Source organism: Platichthys flesus, chromosome 12 (assembly GCF_949316205.1).
Source record: "Platichthys flesus chromosome 12, fPlaFle2.1, whole genome shotgun sequence".
NCBI classification, from domain to species: domain Eukaryota; kingdom Metazoa; phylum Chordata; class Actinopteri; order Pleuronectiformes; family Pleuronectidae; genus Platichthys; species Platichthys flesus.
Window position 1 is genome coordinate 16,836,759 of NC_084956.1, and position 19,445 is coordinate 16,856,203.

At 45.4% G+C, this 19,445-nt stretch overlaps 1 protein-coding gene across 4 annotated transcripts in view; it reads left to right on the plus strand.

Annotated features, from left to right (window-relative positions):
* fgfr2 (fibroblast growth factor receptor 2) overlaps window positions 1-16,642 on the plus strand; it is a 37,071-nt gene extending 20,429 nt beyond the window's left edge. For 2 of the 4 annotated variants that reach the window (XM_062401709.1, XM_062401713.1), the window contains 12 exons: window positions 68-258; window positions 1,469-1,613; window positions 3,345-3,544; window positions 4,214-4,353; window positions 6,387-6,508; window positions 7,352-7,462; window positions 7,873-8,063; window positions 8,827-8,949; window positions 10,040-10,110; window positions 12,711-12,848; window positions 13,368-13,473; window positions 14,885-16,642. In XM_062401709.1, coding sequence (XP_062257693.1) covers window positions 68-258; window positions 1,469-1,613; window positions 3,345-3,544; window positions 4,214-4,353; window positions 6,387-6,508; window positions 7,352-7,462; window positions 7,873-8,063; window positions 8,827-8,949; window positions 10,040-10,110; window positions 12,711-12,848; window positions 13,368-13,473; window positions 14,885-15,049 — 1,703 coding nt within the window. In that variant the 3' untranslated portion in view covers window positions 15,050-16,642. Of the gene's footprint in view, window positions 1-67; window positions 259-582; window positions 722-1,468; window positions 1,614-3,344; window positions 3,545-4,213; window positions 4,354-6,386; window positions 6,509-7,351; window positions 7,463-7,872; window positions 8,064-8,826; window positions 8,950-10,039; window positions 10,111-12,710; window positions 12,849-13,367; window positions 13,474-14,884 lie in introns of all 4 variants that reach the window. The other 2 variants (XM_062401712.1, XM_062401711.1) reach the window with 2 other exon arrangements.
* Window positions 16,643-19,445: the final 2,803 nt, after the last annotated feature.

The window sequence follows — 19,445 nt, forward strand, 5'->3', positions numbered from 1 at the left end:
ACTACCCATTTTTGAAACGCTTTCCATCTTTGAACGTTAACACCAACATTCTCCTCGCTATCGACAGAGCGCTCTCCTCATCGGCCAATTCTCCAGGCTGGTCTCCCGGCTAACACCACTGTGAATGTGGGAGAGGAAGCCCGCTTTGTCTGCAAGGTCTACAGCGACGCCCAGCCTCACATCCAGTGGCTGAAACACATCATGCAGAACGGCAGTCGCTATGGCCCAGATGGACACCCCTACGTCCGGGTGCTAAAGGTACATTCCTTTCTTCCTCTCTTTTCCAGTTTATCCTCTTGATTAGAATCAAATCCTTCCTTCTTGTTTTTATTTTCTTGGTTTCAGGTGTTTCGGGTTAAATTTCAAAGCTCAGACTGTATCAGGAACTAATGATTACATTTCCTTCCTTATTAGCAGATAGGTATTTTCCATCCTGGCTCTTGGTGGTGATTCCTGCTGTCTCTTCTCTCCTGCAGATATCCATATCCAGTAGCTGTAGTCACAATGCCTGTCTGATTAAGTCTACGTGTTTATTTAGATTGACCATGTTGAAATCTTGACGTGTGTATGTGTGGATTGCAGCGTTCAGGCATTAACAGCTCGGACGTGGAGGTGCTCACCCTCACCAACGTGACCGAGGACGATGCCGGAGAGTATATCTGTAAAGTCTCCAATTATATAGGCGAGGCCAACCAATCAGGCTGGCTGACTGTCATCCCAGGTAACCCCCTGAGACCCCGTCCCATCTACCCTCCCTACCGGTGTGGTTTCCTGGGCCTCGTCCCTGACCTGCTGTGCTGTGGTGGTGATCCTGCCTGTGGTCTCTTGGTGGTCCTTGGGCTCACAGACCCTCTCTTCCCCCTTAATGTTGGACCTCTTGTGTTTCAGCTGCTCCCTCCATGGTGGAGATTGGGTTCAGCCATGGAAGCACTGCTCCGACCTGCATACCTACACTCTGAAATTGTCACAGCTTGGTCTCACCTCTCCCTTCTTTCTTATCTTTAAGTTGTATCAATCTCCTCCTGTGTAGCAAGCTGTGTCAAGATGGTGTATGGTGTTGCAGTGCAGTGCTCTCCATGTTCTCTGTGTCTGTTTATGCATGTGTCCACTCCAGTGGGTGGACTGGTCTTAGCAGGTTCTGTTGGTGATGGGAACCTTTGGGGTTTTATTTTTTATTATTGGTGTATTGACTCCATTTTCCTGTGTTTTGGTGGCATACTGGGCTCTATCCATGTCTTTGTATATGAAGCCTCCTCCTACCCACCAATGGAAACTCCCATAATCGTTTGCTCTAGATGGAAACTCCACGACGGACGTCATCCAGCTCCTCTTATTTCTCTCCTGGTGTCGGGGTCTCATTTTGTTTCCCTTTCTCTGTCCTCCCTCATCCTTCTCTGTGACTCTTCCTCCTTATCTTTGACCCTCTCTTCCTCCTCCTCCTGCTCTTCCTCCTCTTCTCCCATCCCAGACCGCAGGTGTTAACACCACTGATAAGGAGATAGAAGTTCTCTACTTGCCCAATGTAACATTTGAAGATGCTGGGGAGTATACGTGCTTGGCGGGTAATTCTATTGGGATCTCCTATCACACTGCTTGGTTGACGGTGCTTCCAGGTATATACACTTGAAAACTTTCCTTTCTCTTTTTATTTTATTGTATAAAAGTTTGATTATGTAATTGCATTGACCTCGAACTAAGGCAAACCCTCCCACCTGCTAGCTGCTGCTCAAATATCAGATGAACCATCACAGTCATCCTCCAAAACAATGTAACGTAATAGCAAGGAGCATATATTCCGTGATATTATCGGGATTGGCGAGCTGTTGAAAGCTCAGAGCAGATAACGGGGTAGTTAGCAGAAGACTTATTATAACTCTGAGGCGGAAGTGGAGCTCCCAGAGCAAGTCGAGTGTCTCCAGACTCCCGAAGCAGGGGAGGGTTTGTCTCCCGCCTCCTCTTTTCCCTCTGTTACATCTCTCTCCTGCTCCTTGGGGAAAACTTTCCAGTGCCACACTTCAGTTCTGCATGTAAAACAAATATATTTTTCTCACATGCATTTCACTTACGCCTCAAAATGTGTATCCACTTATTTCCTGGCTCTGATAATTGCCTACTTTTAAGATCCTTATTTCCCCTTGAAATAAAGGTCGAAAGCTAAAGCTCAACACTTGCTTCAAGTTGGCTTGACTTTCTCGATTATCAGGGCCAAACCTCTCTGCCACTGCACGACGAATCTCATGCATGCAAATGTTTGTCCATTTGTGTGTGTGTGTTCCCATTTGTCGACTTGTTTTATCCTATTTTTGTCTGTCGCTGTATGTCAGGTCTGTAATTATGCATACCAAAGGATCAGATACATCAAACTCGCTGTGGGAGTCTGCTCGAGTTCACTCCAGGCGAAACAGAACTAACGTTTCTGCGAGAGTTCTGGCCAAAAGTAGAGTGGGTATTAAATGAGATCGATGAGAGTAGATGAGTGTCTGCAGGGCTTAACAGACCACGCTCGCTTTATATTGTAATGAGATAATAGTTTGGTTTTGTCTGTAAACAAGACATCATAATGATCACAGACAAACCATTTCCTTTTGGAGTAATAAGGGATATTTATTGGCCTTGATTTGCTCTATATGCACCAGTGGCACCATCAAGGCTGTTGCTTCTGCACGTGTGCTACGGTTTGTGGACCGGCAGATACGAGGCAGACCGGAGAAAGGTTCCTATATGGAGCTTCACCTCCGGCCTGCTGACGGACTGCTCGGCTGGCTGTGCTGCACAAGAGCCTGGTTTGTGGTCTGGAGGGCTATGCATTATGGAACAGTCCATTTATATGGCAAACACACACACATGCACACACACACACACAAACTCTACTCATTTCCTCGACAGGAAGTTCAGGCCATATATACATCCACGAAGGACACCGCTCTCCCTTGTTTGCGTTTTTGAAGTGGAACACATATTGTTCTGTTGTCTGTGGGTCTGTGTTTATGCTTGCATGTTTTGAAGGTTAGCACAGAGTGCAGACATATGCAGGCCTGAGTGAAGATTTATAATCTGTTTAGACTCTTAATCCCTGTACAGGCCTGTTTGGTTCAAAACGTATTCGTTGGCAAAGAAAAGAGAGAGTGGAGGACGCTACAAAATCCTTTCGTTGAGTTCGCCCGCCAGTCATGATCATATTAACGCATGAGTCATCTCCGAGTGCATCTGTCTCTGTGTTTGTCTGTCTGATACCCATGTGTGTTTAAATGAAGAATCTGCCTGTGTGTCAGTCATGTGTGCGTGTGTGCGCGAGTGATTAACTCTGACTTTCTTTTCCTGACGTCCGTCTTTATTTCCCTCAGCCCTCGAGAAAAAAGCCGGGCCCTTCTCCCCAGACTACGTGGAGATCGCTATATACTGCGCGGGCGTCTTCCTCATTGCCTGCATGGTGGGCATCGTGGTGGTGTGCCGCATGAGGAACACGGCAAAGAAACCGGACTTTGGTGGCCAACCGGCAGTGCACAAACTGACCAAGCAGATCCCTCTGCGCCGCCAGGTAACAGAAAGTAGATAAAGAGTTCTAAAGGCATCTAACACCCCTAGAGGAGAACAACACACTGCACTGCAGGCCTGCTGCAGAAATACAATGACAGACTTCAAATATACATGAATATAGCAGGGTAATGCTGCAAAAATATAATGAAAGCTGCATGGGTGGAAAAACATATATAACTCAGATTTTAGCGAGCAGTATGCTGTTACAATATTTGAAACAATCCACCTCAGCCTCATTTAGAAGGCGTGCAGGCATTTTTAAGCAAGTTAGCACTGCTGCCTCAAAATGCAGCCAGAGCTTTTTTTCTCTGTGTTTGAGCCATGCTTTTCCTTCAATAACTAAAAGGTGAAATGTTGGATTTCATTCTTCGGCGAGACTTGATTCCTGTGTCAAGGTAAGTTTAGGGTGGAGAGAGGCCAGATGAGCCTCGGGACAGAGGCGAGGCCTCTAAATGCCAACTGAAATAATCTCTGGCCCAGACTCTACACTAATGTCAAACCATTCAAATTAAGGATATATACTTTACACATTATTGTTCCATATTAACCAGTAAGAAATACCACAGTCAATCAAATATTCACTCATTTACTCCGAACTCCTCTGGTGATGTCTTAGAGCTTTAGCTGACCTATGAACCCAGACTCCGGTGATCAGCCAATTCTTCTTTTCCTGTAGGTGTCGGCAGACTCAAGCCATTCCATGAACTCTAGTACGCCGCTGGTACGCATCACGACACGTCGGAGCTCGGCGCACGACGACCCGATCCCTGAGTACGACCTTCCTGAGGATCCACGCTGGGAGTTTTCCCGAGACAGGTGAGGGATGCTCATTGGTTATATGTACTCAAACATTTTTTTACAGTGAAACTATATAACAAATTTTGTCTGTTAAAGAAAATATGAAAATATGCAACGATTTCTGCTGGTTTTCACTGACTAAAAATAGTGAATCTGGCCTTGTCCTGATCGCAAGTCATTTAATGAAATACATAATACATTATTATGTGAACCTGATTCAGCTCCAGCTTGAAGTCTTTAAAATGCTGATCTGCTCCTCAACTTTCATGTGATTATCAAAGAGATATTTCTAATAACTCACTCAGATTGAAATTCAAGGTCTGCATAGAGTGACAGTTTGACAGCTTTCAGTGCTACACCCTTGGCCTCTGTCTTCAACTATCTTTGGCTTAAAGGTGCATTTCAATAGTCGATAACGGCAATATTAACAAGATGAGCATCAGTTTGATTGTAAGTCAGCTGTTAGATGATCAGATAAGTATTGTCGTAGGTAAAGAGTGTCATAAACACTGATAGACAGCAGACAATCATGACTACCCGTTGAATAATGGTTGTGGTGGCTGCTGCTGTAGTAAAACGACCTGAACTTGGCACCGGGCCCCCTCCTGCCCACTGTCTCTTCATTACAACCTCTGCTACATCACACTCTCACTCACACATAGTCACACACACACACACACACACATGCTTCTGATGACGAGGAATGGTGCTGTGCTAATTAGTGGTTCGCAACGCGCTGCTTTCATCTGCATGTTTGGGCGAGGAGTGTTTGCTCAGTTTCATACCAGAGGACTTAGCGCCGCTGAGGTTTTGGTTAGTCACAGTTGCAGTGGCCAGTGATAAGCTTCAGGCTGGATTTAATGGAACAGCAAAGGTTACAGGAGTTTAATACTTACTCGAGGCCTCTGGTTTTGAAAGACAAGGGGAAAAACCCAAAGCATAAACATGAATGTCTGTCTTTTGTTAAAATGGTTGTAAAAAAAAGAGAGAGCTGGAATCATAAATTGTATCATCCCTCATCAGTGGAAAAGAAAAATCCATCCTGACTCTCTGCGCACATGCAGAATGCCATCCTGGTGAAAAGATTTTGATTTTAATTGATGAACCAACCAAAAGGGATGTTTTGTCTAGGCTGAATACATCTCTGTGTTTGGGTCTTTATTCCCCGCCTGTCATCCCAGCGCCTGAGGGATCATGTTGGGATTGCAGAACACAGAGGAATGCTAACGTTTGCAGTTTGCGTGGAGGAAAAATAACATTGATTATGTGTGGCTGGATGGACAGAATGGCTGCCATTGAGCGTGGCGAGCATGTGCGGACAGATAGGGGATTGTGATACTATGGCAGGGCGCCGGCCTCGGGCCTTCGTCTCTGCGGTGCGCGGCGTGATTGTTTACATAGCCAGGATGTAAGCCTTAGGGAAGGGACCAGCACCTGTCAATCAAATAGGGAACGCTAAATGAGGTCATGTTGGTGCCGTCACTGTGATAATTGTAGTAGATAGGGTAATGAGGTAAGGACATTAAGTTTAACACACCATCTATTTTGAAATTAAAATAGTACTTAAATTCCCATCTGGTACTGAAGTCAGGCGCACCTGTATGGAAACACAAAGTCAGCATTCCATCCATCACAGGCTAATGTGTTGGGGCTAAGCTAAGGCCTGTGTAATGCCTTGTAAAGAGTGTATATTGGAGCATGTCAGGGCAGGGTAAAGAGTTTATAAATGAGAGCCTCTCACTGGCTTTATCAGGTGATTATCGTTGCCACGTCTGCCTTCCTACCTACTGCCCTGGCACGGGCTGCAGTCACCACGCCAATAAAGCACTCACACAGACACAATCTGATTGAAACAGAGCGATCGAGTAAAAAAAAGACAGGGTGAGGTTGAGAAACTGGCGTGGTGCCTGGTTTCTTTCCCTCTGTCACTCGTACTCTCTCTCTAACCTGTTTGTTTCTGCACAGTTTTTTAATTTGTGTTCCAGCAGCTAATCAACATCCCGTCTGTGTTTTCTTGTGTTTCGCTCTGTGTTGCTGTCTCGCGGCTGCAGGTTGACCCTGGGCAAACCCCTCGGTGAAGGCTGCTTTGGCCAAGTTGTAATGGCAGAGGGCCTGGGCATCGATAAGGAAAAACCTAAGGAAGCCGTGACTGTCGCCGTCAAGATGCTGAAAGGTATGTTGTTCTAGTTCCGATGCACAATCACACAGAGGTTGTAATGGTAAACGTCATGTTCATGTTTACCATCACAACAGTGGGATGAAATAAACTGTACACTGCTTTATGTTTTGTGGGCAACCTGCGTACATTTTATAGGTGATTTATCCTCCAGTGAGGGTTCAGGCAAAAGGGCAAGGCGGAGCCTGGGGCTGCCATTATTATTCGTTATTGTTGGCTGCTGAGTGACAGCTTGGGGGAGGTGGGTTGGGTAGGTGAGGGTTAGGGCGGTCACATACCTGACCTCAGAGCAGCAGCTGGCTGGAGCTCAATCAGCGCCCACACAAAGAAGCAAGTCACACTAGCAGCACTGGAGTGATTAATGAAAGCAGCAGGAGGGGGGCGCTGGGTTGGAGGGGGGTGAGATCAGGTACAGCAACAGGCCACCGGACCCACCTTGACAAGGGAAAGAACCACTTCAGGTAAGGTAATGGTGCACAGGAATGCAGGCTATGCCATTTTGACTTGCACCGCCTCAATCAGCCCCATGAAAAAGTAGCCTGTACAGCAGATAATGAATCCAGATTGAGCTTCTTTAATTCCTCCTCCCTCCTCCTGGCACTGAAAGGATGCCTCTGTAGTCTGCATGAGGAGCTTCCCTCGCTCCCCGGCCGTAACTTTAGCCCACATTGTCCTTCGGCCGCACTTATTCAGACGCACCAACAAAACAGAGTGTTGTCTGCATTGGGAGGGCAGCCCGCTAGTCCAAAGGGTTAAAGGGAAGACAGGAGTGGTGTGTTTGTTTTTGTTTTTTTCTGAGTTCGGTCTGGCAACGCTCATCTATCTTCTTCTGTTTCTTAGATGACGCAACTGAGAAAGACCTGTCCGACCTGGTGTCAGAGATGGAGATGATGAAGATGATCGGAAAACACAAGAACATCATTAATCTCTTGGGGGCCTGTACACAAGAGGGTGAGTAGCACAAGTGTAGCCGGCTCTTGCTAGCTTTTCTAGGATTACCAACCCTAACTTTAACTCTCCACAATATTGTACTAAATGTTGCTGCATGCTTCAAACAAATTCCTGAAGTGTGTCATCAGACCTCATCAAACAGGTCGTGTATGTCAAGGTGCTTTTGCTCTTTGGAGAAAGCTAGAAGCCATTTCAATGTCATGTAGATGGATTTTAATTAGATGTGAAGAGTGGATAAGGAACTGAAACAGAACAGAACAGAAAATGTCTTAACATTCAAAAAAGAGGTGCCTGTTCTTTATGTATTCCATGCAGAATTCACCCGGAATTTTGTTCAGTGCCGCTCTCTCTCAAAAGGAATAATTTATAACCGCGTTCAAAAGTTAATGTGAGTCTTCTCTCCACCGCAGGCCCCCTCTATGTGATAGTGGAGTACGCCTCCAAAGGAAACCTCAGGGAGTACCTCCGAGCCCGTCGGCCCCCTGGCATGGAATACTCCTACGACATCACCCGCGTCTCAGACGAACAGCTCACTTTCAAAGATCTGGTCTCCTGCACGTACCAGGTGGCACGGGGCATGGAGTACCTAGCATCGCAGAAGGTAAGGGGACGATACACGCAAACACACAAACACACAAACACACAAACAAAGTCCCGTCCTCACGTCAGATCCCCCTCTGCAGGCAGTTCACACAGCGCTTTGATGTGCTCTACCCAGGGAGGTTTTTGCATTGGAAGCTTTCCTGTGCGTCACTGTGGGAATGTTGTCTCCTAAAAACACTATGCTGACCCTCTGCCCAATCCCCACATTGTCTCTCATTCCACAACAAAAGCCCCTCTGTGTGGGAGAATTATGAAGTTTTCACAATGGGGGTACGGCCATGTTGGCCAAATGCAGCCTCACGCTCCCTCTCACAGTTGGAATGTGACAGAGCGTGCACACACACACACACACACACACACAAACACACACACACACACACTCACGTATGCATACTTACACATGCGCATTGATGCACACACTCCGGCCGTTTACAGTATGCAGCAAAGTATGTGTGGAATCTTTACTTATCCAGACATGTTCTTGTTGGTGCAGTCGCTGTGGCGTCATGTTATTCAGTCAAGTGTTACCTCTGTGCAGGAGATTTCTGCATCACAATGTTTGTGATGCATTACTTGCATCACAACAATTTAAAGACCATTCCAATTTAAGTATACACCTGTTTCTGAGTTGATTTATTTATGGTATGAGTAACTGTCATATTCTTCTCCTTCCCCTCACTTTTTCCCCCGTGTCCTCCTCCCCTCTTTTGTCTCCTCTTGCCCCCCCCCCCCCCCCCCATTCCTCACTCTCTCCATCCCAGTGTATACACAGAGACCTGGCAGCCAGGAACGTCCTGGTCACAGAGAGCAACATCATGAAGATTGCTGACTTCGGCCTGGCCAGGGACGTCCACAACATCGACTACTATAAAAAGACGACCAATGTGAGTCCTCGACCCGCATGCTGCACACCGAGGGATGGGCACGTTGAGGGAGTGGGATGTCTTAAGGAGACGCAGTTTGAGATTAGACCACCCCGTCGTTCTCTCTTTTTCTCTGAATCCCTCATCTCTCTGTCTCACTCTCTCCCTCGGCTGGTGTCTTGGCAGAAGCCGCGGGTTCCCAGGCAGCTTGTGAATGTAGTGCTTCTGGAGACTCTGCCTTGTTTATCCCTCAGTCTCTTGTTCCTTTGCTTCCACAGACATTTATACAATTACCCAGCAAGAGAATCAGAGAGAGAGAGAGACAGAGAGAGAGAGAGAGAGAGAGAGAGAGAGAGTGAGAGAGTCTCCAAAGTGTCTATAATTCCCACCGTAGAGCAGCGCTGCCGGCACGTACTCATTTAGCATGCATGGTTGCCTTTTCATCGTCATGCTGAGAACTGAAATCTGACAATAACAACAACAACAATACACAATGATGCTGCTGGTGCTGATGATCAGGAAAATGCTGCTATTGTGGTGTCACACTTTTTTCTTCAGTCAAATAGGAAAGGGATCATATTCAGTGATCATATTATTGACGTATTTCCCTGTGATAATATGTTATGTAATATATGTTCATCTTTTTTCTCATTCGTATTTAAAGCAGTTAAAAAAATAATTCTATTTTATAAGGATGTATTTAGATGTTGCTTCTTTATAACTGAGTGTGTGAGTGTTCTTGCCCGTAGGCTGCCACACAGATATTGATCGAGGCTGCCCTGTGAGCCGTGCTTAGCTTCCCAGCCAGTGTTTTAATGGCACATGGAGATAAACTCTCTTTATCTGTGACCCTGTTTATCAGCTCTATTGCATTTACAATCTAAACGCTCCTCTGGGAAATCCTCCTCCCAGACAGGCTCTATACTGCTGGGGCCTAGTGTTGTATTCCCCAGGCTCTCCAGGAGTAATGAGATCTTTTAGCAGTAAATTAATTCAAATATGCTGAACGGGACAGAAAGGAAAGTGTTCAGAGGTGGTGTGTGTGTCTGGGTTCGCACGTGTGTGTGTGTGTGTAGAATTTGGCTAATCCTTCACCTGTGTGTGTCCTCAGGGTCGACTCCCGGTAAAATGGATGGCTCCAGAGGCGCTGTTTGACCGGGTCTACACACACCAGAGTGACGTGTAAGTATTAAACAAAGTGCCACACATCTGTGATGATTTTTTTTTTAATCTTACACAGTAAACTATCTATTTCATGCTTTTTTTAAGACTGAATGTGGAGCCCAGCCTGTTTCTTGTAGCCTGCAGTCTGGTTCCGAGAGTTGTTTTTCAGGAGAGGGTGAGGTGTTTTTGGTGCAGTGCTGGTAAATGGTAGATGCGAGGGGGTTGACTGGTTAAAAGGGGCCAACCCTGGCCAGTCTGTGGCAAAAGTGAGGATTTCACGCTAGACTTGTAGTCAATGCCGTGTTACTAATCTGACCAGCTTCAAAGGGCCCTGGAAGGAGCCCAGAGCCCACCAAGCACCTCCTCTCCCACCACCTCACCCCTGGCTCCTCCGGCTCAGCTCGGAAGTCTCCCCTCCTTTTGGGCCTCCACACATGTATAAACGCAACAATACCGCAGCGCCTCCAGTCCGGGGCCTCGTTCTCCCTACAACCCCCCCCTCAAACTCCTCCTGCCAGCCGTCCCGTCTTCGCTCTCCTCTCTTCATTCAGCAACACTTTTTGGAGCTGTTCCACTATCAAAATAATCTCCCCCCTCCTCCCTCCTTTCACCCCATCGTTTTTAATTTCATTCATCTGCCGTGTGAATTGCTGACCCGTCTCTGTCCCTTTTTCTTTTTTTTTAAAGTTGAAGAGCACTCATTCTAAAAACAGAACAAAGGGAGCGCGTCCCTCTCTTTTTGGTGTTTGAGTCTTATGCATTCTGACAGTGTTGTTTGAAGTTGGCGGCAGAAAGTGCATGTGGCAATTAGATAAATGCCTTACATGTTGACCCCTGGGAAAGGAGAATTTGTGTTTGTGTGAGTCATACACCAGTAGCACACAGAATCTAGCAATCATCCAGTTAAGGACTTGGATAGAGAATCTGCCTTGTCCATGTTTGTGTGTGTGTGTTTGTGCACATAAATAATATGTGTACGTACACATGATGCCCTTCATGTACCTTAGCACAGCACCAATCAATAAACAGGGGGAGTGCAAGAGGCACCAAGTGGCTACTGCAGTCCCGTCTCCCAGCTCACTGCTAATTATGTTTCATCACTCACTTTTAGTAATTGGCTTTTTCATGTGGCACGTGAAGGGAGAGGCAATATGAGGAGAGGTGTAGAGCCGGGTGGGTGGGATGGAGGGGGGGTGTGCTCATGCTCCAACATCACCAGAGGCACAGGCGATCCATACATGACATCAGATTAAATGAATACATGAATTCCAATGCAACTCGCCCCCTGTTGTTTTGACAAATGCCCCGGGGGCTCGGCTTGGGCCGGCGTAGTTAAGAGTTAAGAGTGGTCGCTCAAGCCCCGACACATGGAGTCATTACCAGGCTTAGTGGTGGGAGGTCTGATCCCTCCCCATCACTGAGAAATAGAAAAGTTCCTTCAGCTCCTACGCCACGTTCCAGAGCCTCGAATCATTATGTTTGGATCAGATCCATTGATGCGTGCACATGTATCGAGTGGTTCTAATTCATTTCATACTAATGTTGCTTTTTCGGGTCAATATCATCAACATCGGCAGCAGAGGAGCACCCTAATTAAATGAGATATGGGCGTAATGAGGTATGACAGAAATAACACTTGTGCGAGGTTGAATGCCAGGTCTGTGACAGTGACCCGGAGCATGTTGGCATGCTTGTTTATTTGGAGAGTCATGGTTGGCTGCAGGTGGACACAAAGCTGCGCGGTCCAGACAGGTTGACGAGCGCTGAGAGACACTCACAAAGTAGCACAGAAAGGAGAGATGAGTGTGTCAACAAGCGGAGAGATACAACCCTGTGATAGAGGCCAGGCCAAACCCTGGGCCTGGCTGTGTAAACAGATGGACGAGCTGATAACCAGCCGACCTGCCTGGCCATGCCGTCTTTGCCTGGCTGGACCACTAACATGGCCCATGGCTGCCATAAAGTACATGTGCGCATTCATGTTTATGAATCTGTCTGGGTGTTATAATTCAGCCCTTTTGTGTGGACCTGAATCAATCGTGCTGTCAGGCCAGGCATGATTCATTTGAAATCTTGGTCTGTGATGTTAACATGCAGCACGGTCTGCAGCAATGGAAAATCAGCAGCATGGAATCGCTGATATTTAACTACCGGATCCTGCTATGAGGAAGTAGTTAATAGTTAATATTCACTGGACATAACCAGACCTGTCCCTCCTCTTTTGTTCCGCTGTGGGTGGTCTGCTGTTTGTTTTGGTGTGGTGTGAGCAGACAATGGCAGCCTGTGTGACAGGCCAGCCCGGCACAAAAGCCAGCATTGAGATCAGGGCCAGAATGGCACTGGGACTGGGTTTGCGCCACAAGCCACCGGATGGCAGAAAGAGGGCATTGACACCACTGTTGTCACTCTGTTGAAGTTGTTTCCAAACTTTGGTTCAGTGAGTTCCTGTAAGTTATCTGTAGGTTAAATGAAAGTGACACTCAACAGGGCTCTTGTTATTTAAATCACGCTGGACGCTCTTGAGCGCTACTTACACACAAAACCTGCTGTTTCATTGCCATTCTTGTTGTGTGAATCGATTATTAATAATACATATATGTCTGTTTCTCTCTGACCAGCTGGTCGTTTGGGGTGCTGATGTGGGAGATCTTCACCCTCGGGGGCTCGCCGTATCCTGGCATCCCCGTCGAGGAGCTGTTCAAGTTGCTCAAAGAGGGCCATCGCATGGACAAGCCTGGCAACTGCACCAACGAACTGTAAGTGTTGCTCATCTCTGCCAAACTGGCATCTTCCCTAACCGAGCTGAGACCCAAACACACACTCGCTCTTACCACGAGAGTCGGCCCCATCCCAGTCTCCATCAGATCCATGACTCTGGGGCTCTGTGTCCACTCTGTCAGGGGCTCTGCACAGCTGCGACTGGCTGCTATCAGTGTCCTCATTCACAGTCTGTCAGTGGACAATGGCCCAGTTCTGCCATGGTGCCACACTGGAGAACAGAGTAGAGCAGTGAAAGAAAGACAAAGCACTGGGAGGTGTGTTTACCAGCTGCCTGTCAAACTGTGAGAAAGTGAGAGATCATTGATTCAATATGGAGACTCCTGGGCCCAGAGGTATTAATCATTCAACAGATTTTCCAACGTGAGGACAAGGCAGACGAGGAGTGCGCCACAGCTTGAGTTTGGACAAACTGAATAAAGCCTACTACTGAATTCTGTCTCCCTCCATCCATTCGTCTTCTTTGATTCAACTAATACTGATTTTACTTCTGTCAGGTACATGATGATGAAAGATTGCTGGCATGCCATCTCCTCCCAGAGACCCACTTTCAAGCAGCTAGTAGAGGATCTGGATCGCATCCTCACCCTCAACACCAACGAGGTGAGTGCAGCTCGCTTGTTCTCCTGCGCACGAGGCGCCAGGATTCAGGGTGGTCAGGAACCATGCTACGCATGCAGTTTAATTTCCTGGCAATGTCAAGTATTTCACAACAGTAAAACTGAATAATATGATACATTCCTTCACACAGTAACATGCTCCTCAATCCAAACCAAATCACACTCCTGCCAGGGCCTGTGGGGTTCAGCACAATTTTGCCGAAAGCACAAGTAATATTACCAGCCATGTTGCTGACATGAGGTCCAAATGGTGGCCGGAAAAAGGGCCAGATGATTTGATCCAGGCCAAAATGGCCGCTATGGCCCAGTGAAGTTGCCCTATCATCACATCGATGCCTCGCTTCCTATAATGGCCAGTGTTTCTTTCCATTCCCTGTCTTGTCTTGTCCAATATGCGCGTGTCGACGTGAAAAGAGGCCGTCAATGGAAAGCTGTCAGGGCTCGTCTGCTCCGGAGCTGGAACTTTGTGAATTTATGCCAAAAAAAAATCCAACATGGAGCTTGAACATTTGAAATGGAATAAAATGGCTTTTTTTCTTGCCTTTCTCCTCCCCGCTCCTTTCCTCTGCCCCAAACCGCTGGCAGATGTTGTACGTTTTTTGTAATGTGAGCCTCCCCGTGTCGAGCTGGGGAAAATGGAGGCCAGTGCTCATTTAATAGAAAACCCCCCAAAACACGTCTTCCTCACAACTATTCCCAAAAACAGCCATGAAAGACGAGGGGGGAGAAAAAAAATGTAGACCAAAACAACTTAACAGCGCTGGGCCGAGTCAAAAATTAATAACAGGACTTCTTGGGGTTTTCGTCCTCTGCCAGTGCCTTTATTTCTTCCAGCCCTCTTACTGCATTTAGGTCGGGCGTTTCGGTGTCCAATGTCACATTGGTTTAGATTGAAGTTGAGTGATGTGAGGGGATGCTGTTAAGGCCTAAACTTCTATATCCTCTCGTTCTTGACTTCACAACCACATCAAGCTGTTATATAGTGGACTAAAACAACGCAATTAGGTCAACCCTGCTATCTTCATCCTGCACTGGATCAGTCAACGTTCCAACATTCAATCTATGCCTTATTATCCCTGAAAATATTTTTTCATGGTATCTAGTTTAAGATTATTTGCTCTGTTCCGTTGCATAAATCCTGTCGGGGAGATTTTCTACGATTTAGATAAGTATCATAATAAAGGTGATACTCTGCTCCTCCACCTCTCTCACTCTCCTCTGGAAAGTCCCTCTTCTTGTTGACTGGGTTTCACCTCTATATTTATGTTCTCTTGTTTGCTCTGGGTCTTTTGCCTCTCACTACTTTGAAGCATTTTTTTACTTTTCGTAACACATGAGCTGGTGTCTGAGTGTAAAACGACTCTCTCTCTCTCTCTCTCTCCCTGTGTCTGCAGGAGTACCTGGACCTGTGCGCCCCCGCAGAGCAGTATTCCCCCAGCTTCCCCGACACTCGCAGCTCCTGCTCCTCCAGTGACGACTCCGTGTTTTCCCACGACCCGTTACCAGACGAGCCCTGCCTCTCCAAGTACCAGCACATCAACGGAAACGTCAAAACATGAGGCCCCCCACCCCCTCCGCACTCTCTACCGCGAAACACCCCAAAACACACGCAGCACAGACCCCTTCTCTGACATGCTTCAAACCTCCTGCCCCCCCATCACCCCTCTGGCTCCCAGTGGACTGAAGGAGAACCCAGACGGGACTGGGCCGGTGGCAGCGCTGCTGTCACAGACTCTCACTGCCATGTGCACACACACATTACACACTACACACATGGCATGCTCACACGTGGTCTTAAAGGAGAGGACAGGGACCCTGCAGAAGCTGTTTTTTTTTTACTGACTGAATGGACTGAACTTCACCGGGCACCCTCCTCCTCCTCCTCCTCTTCCTCCTCCCCCTTCATGTAAATACACAGACTTTTCATTTTGGTTCTCATGTTTGTAACCAGAGAGGCATTAACTTGTTTGGTGATCCCATTCCAGTGGCTGGCATTCCAAGACTGTTGTTTGCTCCTGGAGGAATGTACATGGATCGACGTGAACTTAAAACAAGGGACAAGAGGAGGAAGACAAAATAGGAAAACGGACTGAGAGACAGAGCTCCGACTAACAAAACAGAGGAGTAGGAGGAGAGCACATATAGAAACTGCTCTCCTGTTTATTTTGTAATATTGATGCTTTTTTTTCTTCACTTCGCTTGATAAACCTTCCCAATTATTCTGGAGAAAAATAAATACACAGTATAATGTATAGTGCTGGGTATATTTGTAAATATATTCAAATATGTATAAATATATATTATATATTTACAATGAATTATTTTTTGTATGGACTCTGAAATAACCCCATCCCTTCCTACCTTAACGTTGTGTTTGAGGCAGGAACGCTAACAGGTTACATGTACGATACTTCTCTCACACACACACACACACACACACACACACACACACCTATACACATTTTAATACACAAACACCTGTCTTACTCTCACTCAGTAACACAGTTGAGTATTGGCTTTCAGGGACTGAGGTAGCATGTTAATTTATTGACTTATGTGTTTTTGAAATGATTCAAGAAGAAAAAAAAGTTTTGGAAAAAAGAACAAAAACAATGTGGCAGAGATGATGACATTAATGATGCTGACAATACATAAATAAATAATCCATTAAATTTATGGTAATTTAAAATGATCTTTCAACAGTAACAGAAGAGAACAGCTATTTTAGTAGGTTTGAAAGATCCAGGTTTTGTAAGTTTTATATATGAATGTGAATTTTAAGTTAAATTAAAAAAAAAAGTGTACATTTTATAGTCAGCTAATCCCTTTTTTCTTATGTAGATGTTGATACAGTTTTTATCCAGGCATTTTACCCTTTCTTAGCTTTTGCCTTAGGAAAGGAGGTTGATTTCTGGATATTTATGTACGGTTAAAAAGGAAAAAAACAGATTCAATGGGAAAAAACCTTCTAGCAATCAACTCCCTCATTTAGACTTAAATATAGACTACAAATTCACTTGAAAGAATTGAAAGCTGAAAAACAAAGTATTAAATCATTCAAGTGTTTGTTTGTTTTTTTCTACTGGACCAACTTTAAGATGTTTTTTTGCAAGTGTTTATGGCACATTTGCAAAATAAATGATGGAAAAACATATTCTTGTTCTCATCTCTGACTCTGTTGGAAGTATTGAGTGCATTTTGGCAGCGAGGGGCAGGCAATTTGTTTTATTGTTATGAGTTGAAAGAACGTGTTATCAAGCTGCACTTTCCTCTGAGCTCAATCCATTTTTCTCTGTACTTGATATGGGCGGAGATGGTTTAGATGTCGTTATTGAGTATTCTACTTGTTTGAATGTTTTATTATTTACTTATATATACGAGAAGGGAGATTGTCCAGCATAGCTGCAATTTATTCAGAGAAGTGAAGAAGCCGGGCCTCAGTAGGATGGTAGGACACAGACCGTTTCTCCCATTTCAAGACTTTTCTAAAAGGTGTGTTGTCGTTTTACACAAAATATACTCCAGCTGCCCTGATAGGTTGAGTGTTCATACAGAACTGCAGAGCTCGCTGCAAACACAGTGAATGTGATCGAGTTAAGATCCTAACCTTGTGGCAGTGGTCAAAGCAATTTTGTTAATGAACAGGGACCTCATCATTGTCGTGATAGAGCATCTGTGTCCCGAGTTGTCCGACTCTGATCAGACAAAGAGTTGTTGTCTGTCTCCTGGCCGACTAAGAGCTGCTCTGATTAGATGATTGATTTCCCTATTTTCTCTTATCACAACAGACTTAATTCAACAGAGTGACCAGTTGATTTATCTGATTCGATGTAAGTTAATCAAAGTTGATCTTTTAGCATGTGTGAGTTACGGCGGCGGCCGTGGATGTGGGTGTATTTAGTAACGACATTGCATGACGATTGTATGACGATGATGAAGTCACACATAGGTCATGGCATTAAAGGGAGAGCTTAAGAAGCCCTGGAAACCTTTAAATTTGGACTTTATGGTTTCTTGATGAAAAGTTAATCTGCAAAGCAATTACAGTCCTGTGGGGGACATGAATGTCTGTAGCACATTGGTGGATCATTTTATAGACTAAGATCTCTAGATGTACCGTGAGTAAAACAAATTGTTGGATGGGTAATGATTGCGTAGTTGTCTGAAATTCAAACATTTACATTCTCTACCATTTAGCCCAATAAAAAGGGAACAACAACATGGATTCTGCAGGGTGTGCAATAAAACAATATCAATAATCAACACAGTATAGTTTTTGTCAATAGCATATGACAAAATTATATTTATTCATATATATATACATAAATGATCTACCTTAGAGTTATAAAATATGGGTTGAGTGTTAGTGTTGAGTGTTTGTCAGTCTCTGTCCATTAAGAGTTAAAACCACAACCTTCAAAGAGGAGCATAAATCTGCCGTTAAACTTAAAAGAGATAATAATGTGACATTTATCAAGATAATTACCAAGTGATAAGAACACTTTTATCTCGATAGAATTTTTGGCCACAACGCCAAGCCCTAGGTTCTGGCAAAGGTGAGCATATTAGGTTTAAGAGTCTTCTTTAGCATAAACCTGGATCCCCTCTAACACCAGGCTTCAACTTGTTCTGAATAAACATACAGTCTTCCTCCAATAGACGTGCCCCCTCATGTCTCCGGAACCTGGAAGGGGCTTGGAGGGGAAAATCGCTCAGAAAACATTCCTCTTTTTCCCCTAGAATATGGGGGGGGGGGGGGGGGGTTGTTCAGCCCTGGAGGATGGAGAGGGATTGGAAAGAAAGAGTGGCAGGATAAACCACAGCTCCACACACACTCATTAGAGGGGGGAGCAGAGAGAAAGGCAGCCGGATATCCATACGGACTGTTGCACGCTTTTATCGGAATGGGTCTATATTGTGCTGTAGGCTGACACACACAGACACACACAACCACACACACACACACACACATACACACTCAAATAGACAGGCAGGGAGAAGTGAACTCCGAGGAGAATTATATTGCTCCCCTGAAAAATGCCCCCTGAGTTGTTGTTGAATTCTTGGGACGCACTTTATCTGATGTGAGTGAGAATACTAAGTTATACTCGCTCTTTCAGGGGATGTCACTTTGATCACGTCATAGATCAGGCTTACCTATGACCTCAGTCATTAGTCAGTGATCATGTGTAGGCAAATCACAACAGAAAAGCCTTTGTTGAATTGTTCCAGTAAAATACAGCAGATTCTCATCTTGAGTCAATATTAAAACTTGAAGCATCAGTTTAAAATGTAATCAACCCACACATATTGTGCTGCATGGGACAAATAGAAAGATTTGTTGTTCCTCTTCTCCATTAACAAATAAGCTTTTCATGCTGCACAGTTCCCTCTCATATTAATATCAAACCATACTTTAAAATATATATGTACACACGTCCTCAAACAGTTTTGCAGAAGGGGGTCACTTTTATATTTTAAACTGCAATACAAAATGCATTCTGATGTTGTTGTAGTCCTCTGCACAAATGCCCCGGGGACTCACAGCGTCAGTGATGCTCTCTTGCCCTCCACTGATAAACACAACCCCCTGCACTCAGTAAAAGCCTTAAATGAGTTTTTTCATTTTGGGGTCTTTTACCTCCATGGTTCCCCTAATGCTCTGAAGATTAACCCAGTGACCCTGAAGAATTAGCTGTGAATGACTTTAGGGAGATGGGGCAGAAGCTGGAGGACACAAGAAAAACAATATGTGTGAAGGGATTGAATTGTATTTCAGGCACAAATGTGTTGCTTTTTGCTCCAGTAAAGTGACATGACACTTCATTTGCCATCTGGCACTGTGACCGGCTGAGGATTTGCCGGGGTACCCTGACATCTTAGTGCTGAAAGCTCTTTTCGTTCTGATCTCGCTGTTTTCTTCCTCTTCTTCCTCGTCCTCCTCCGCGTCCTTCG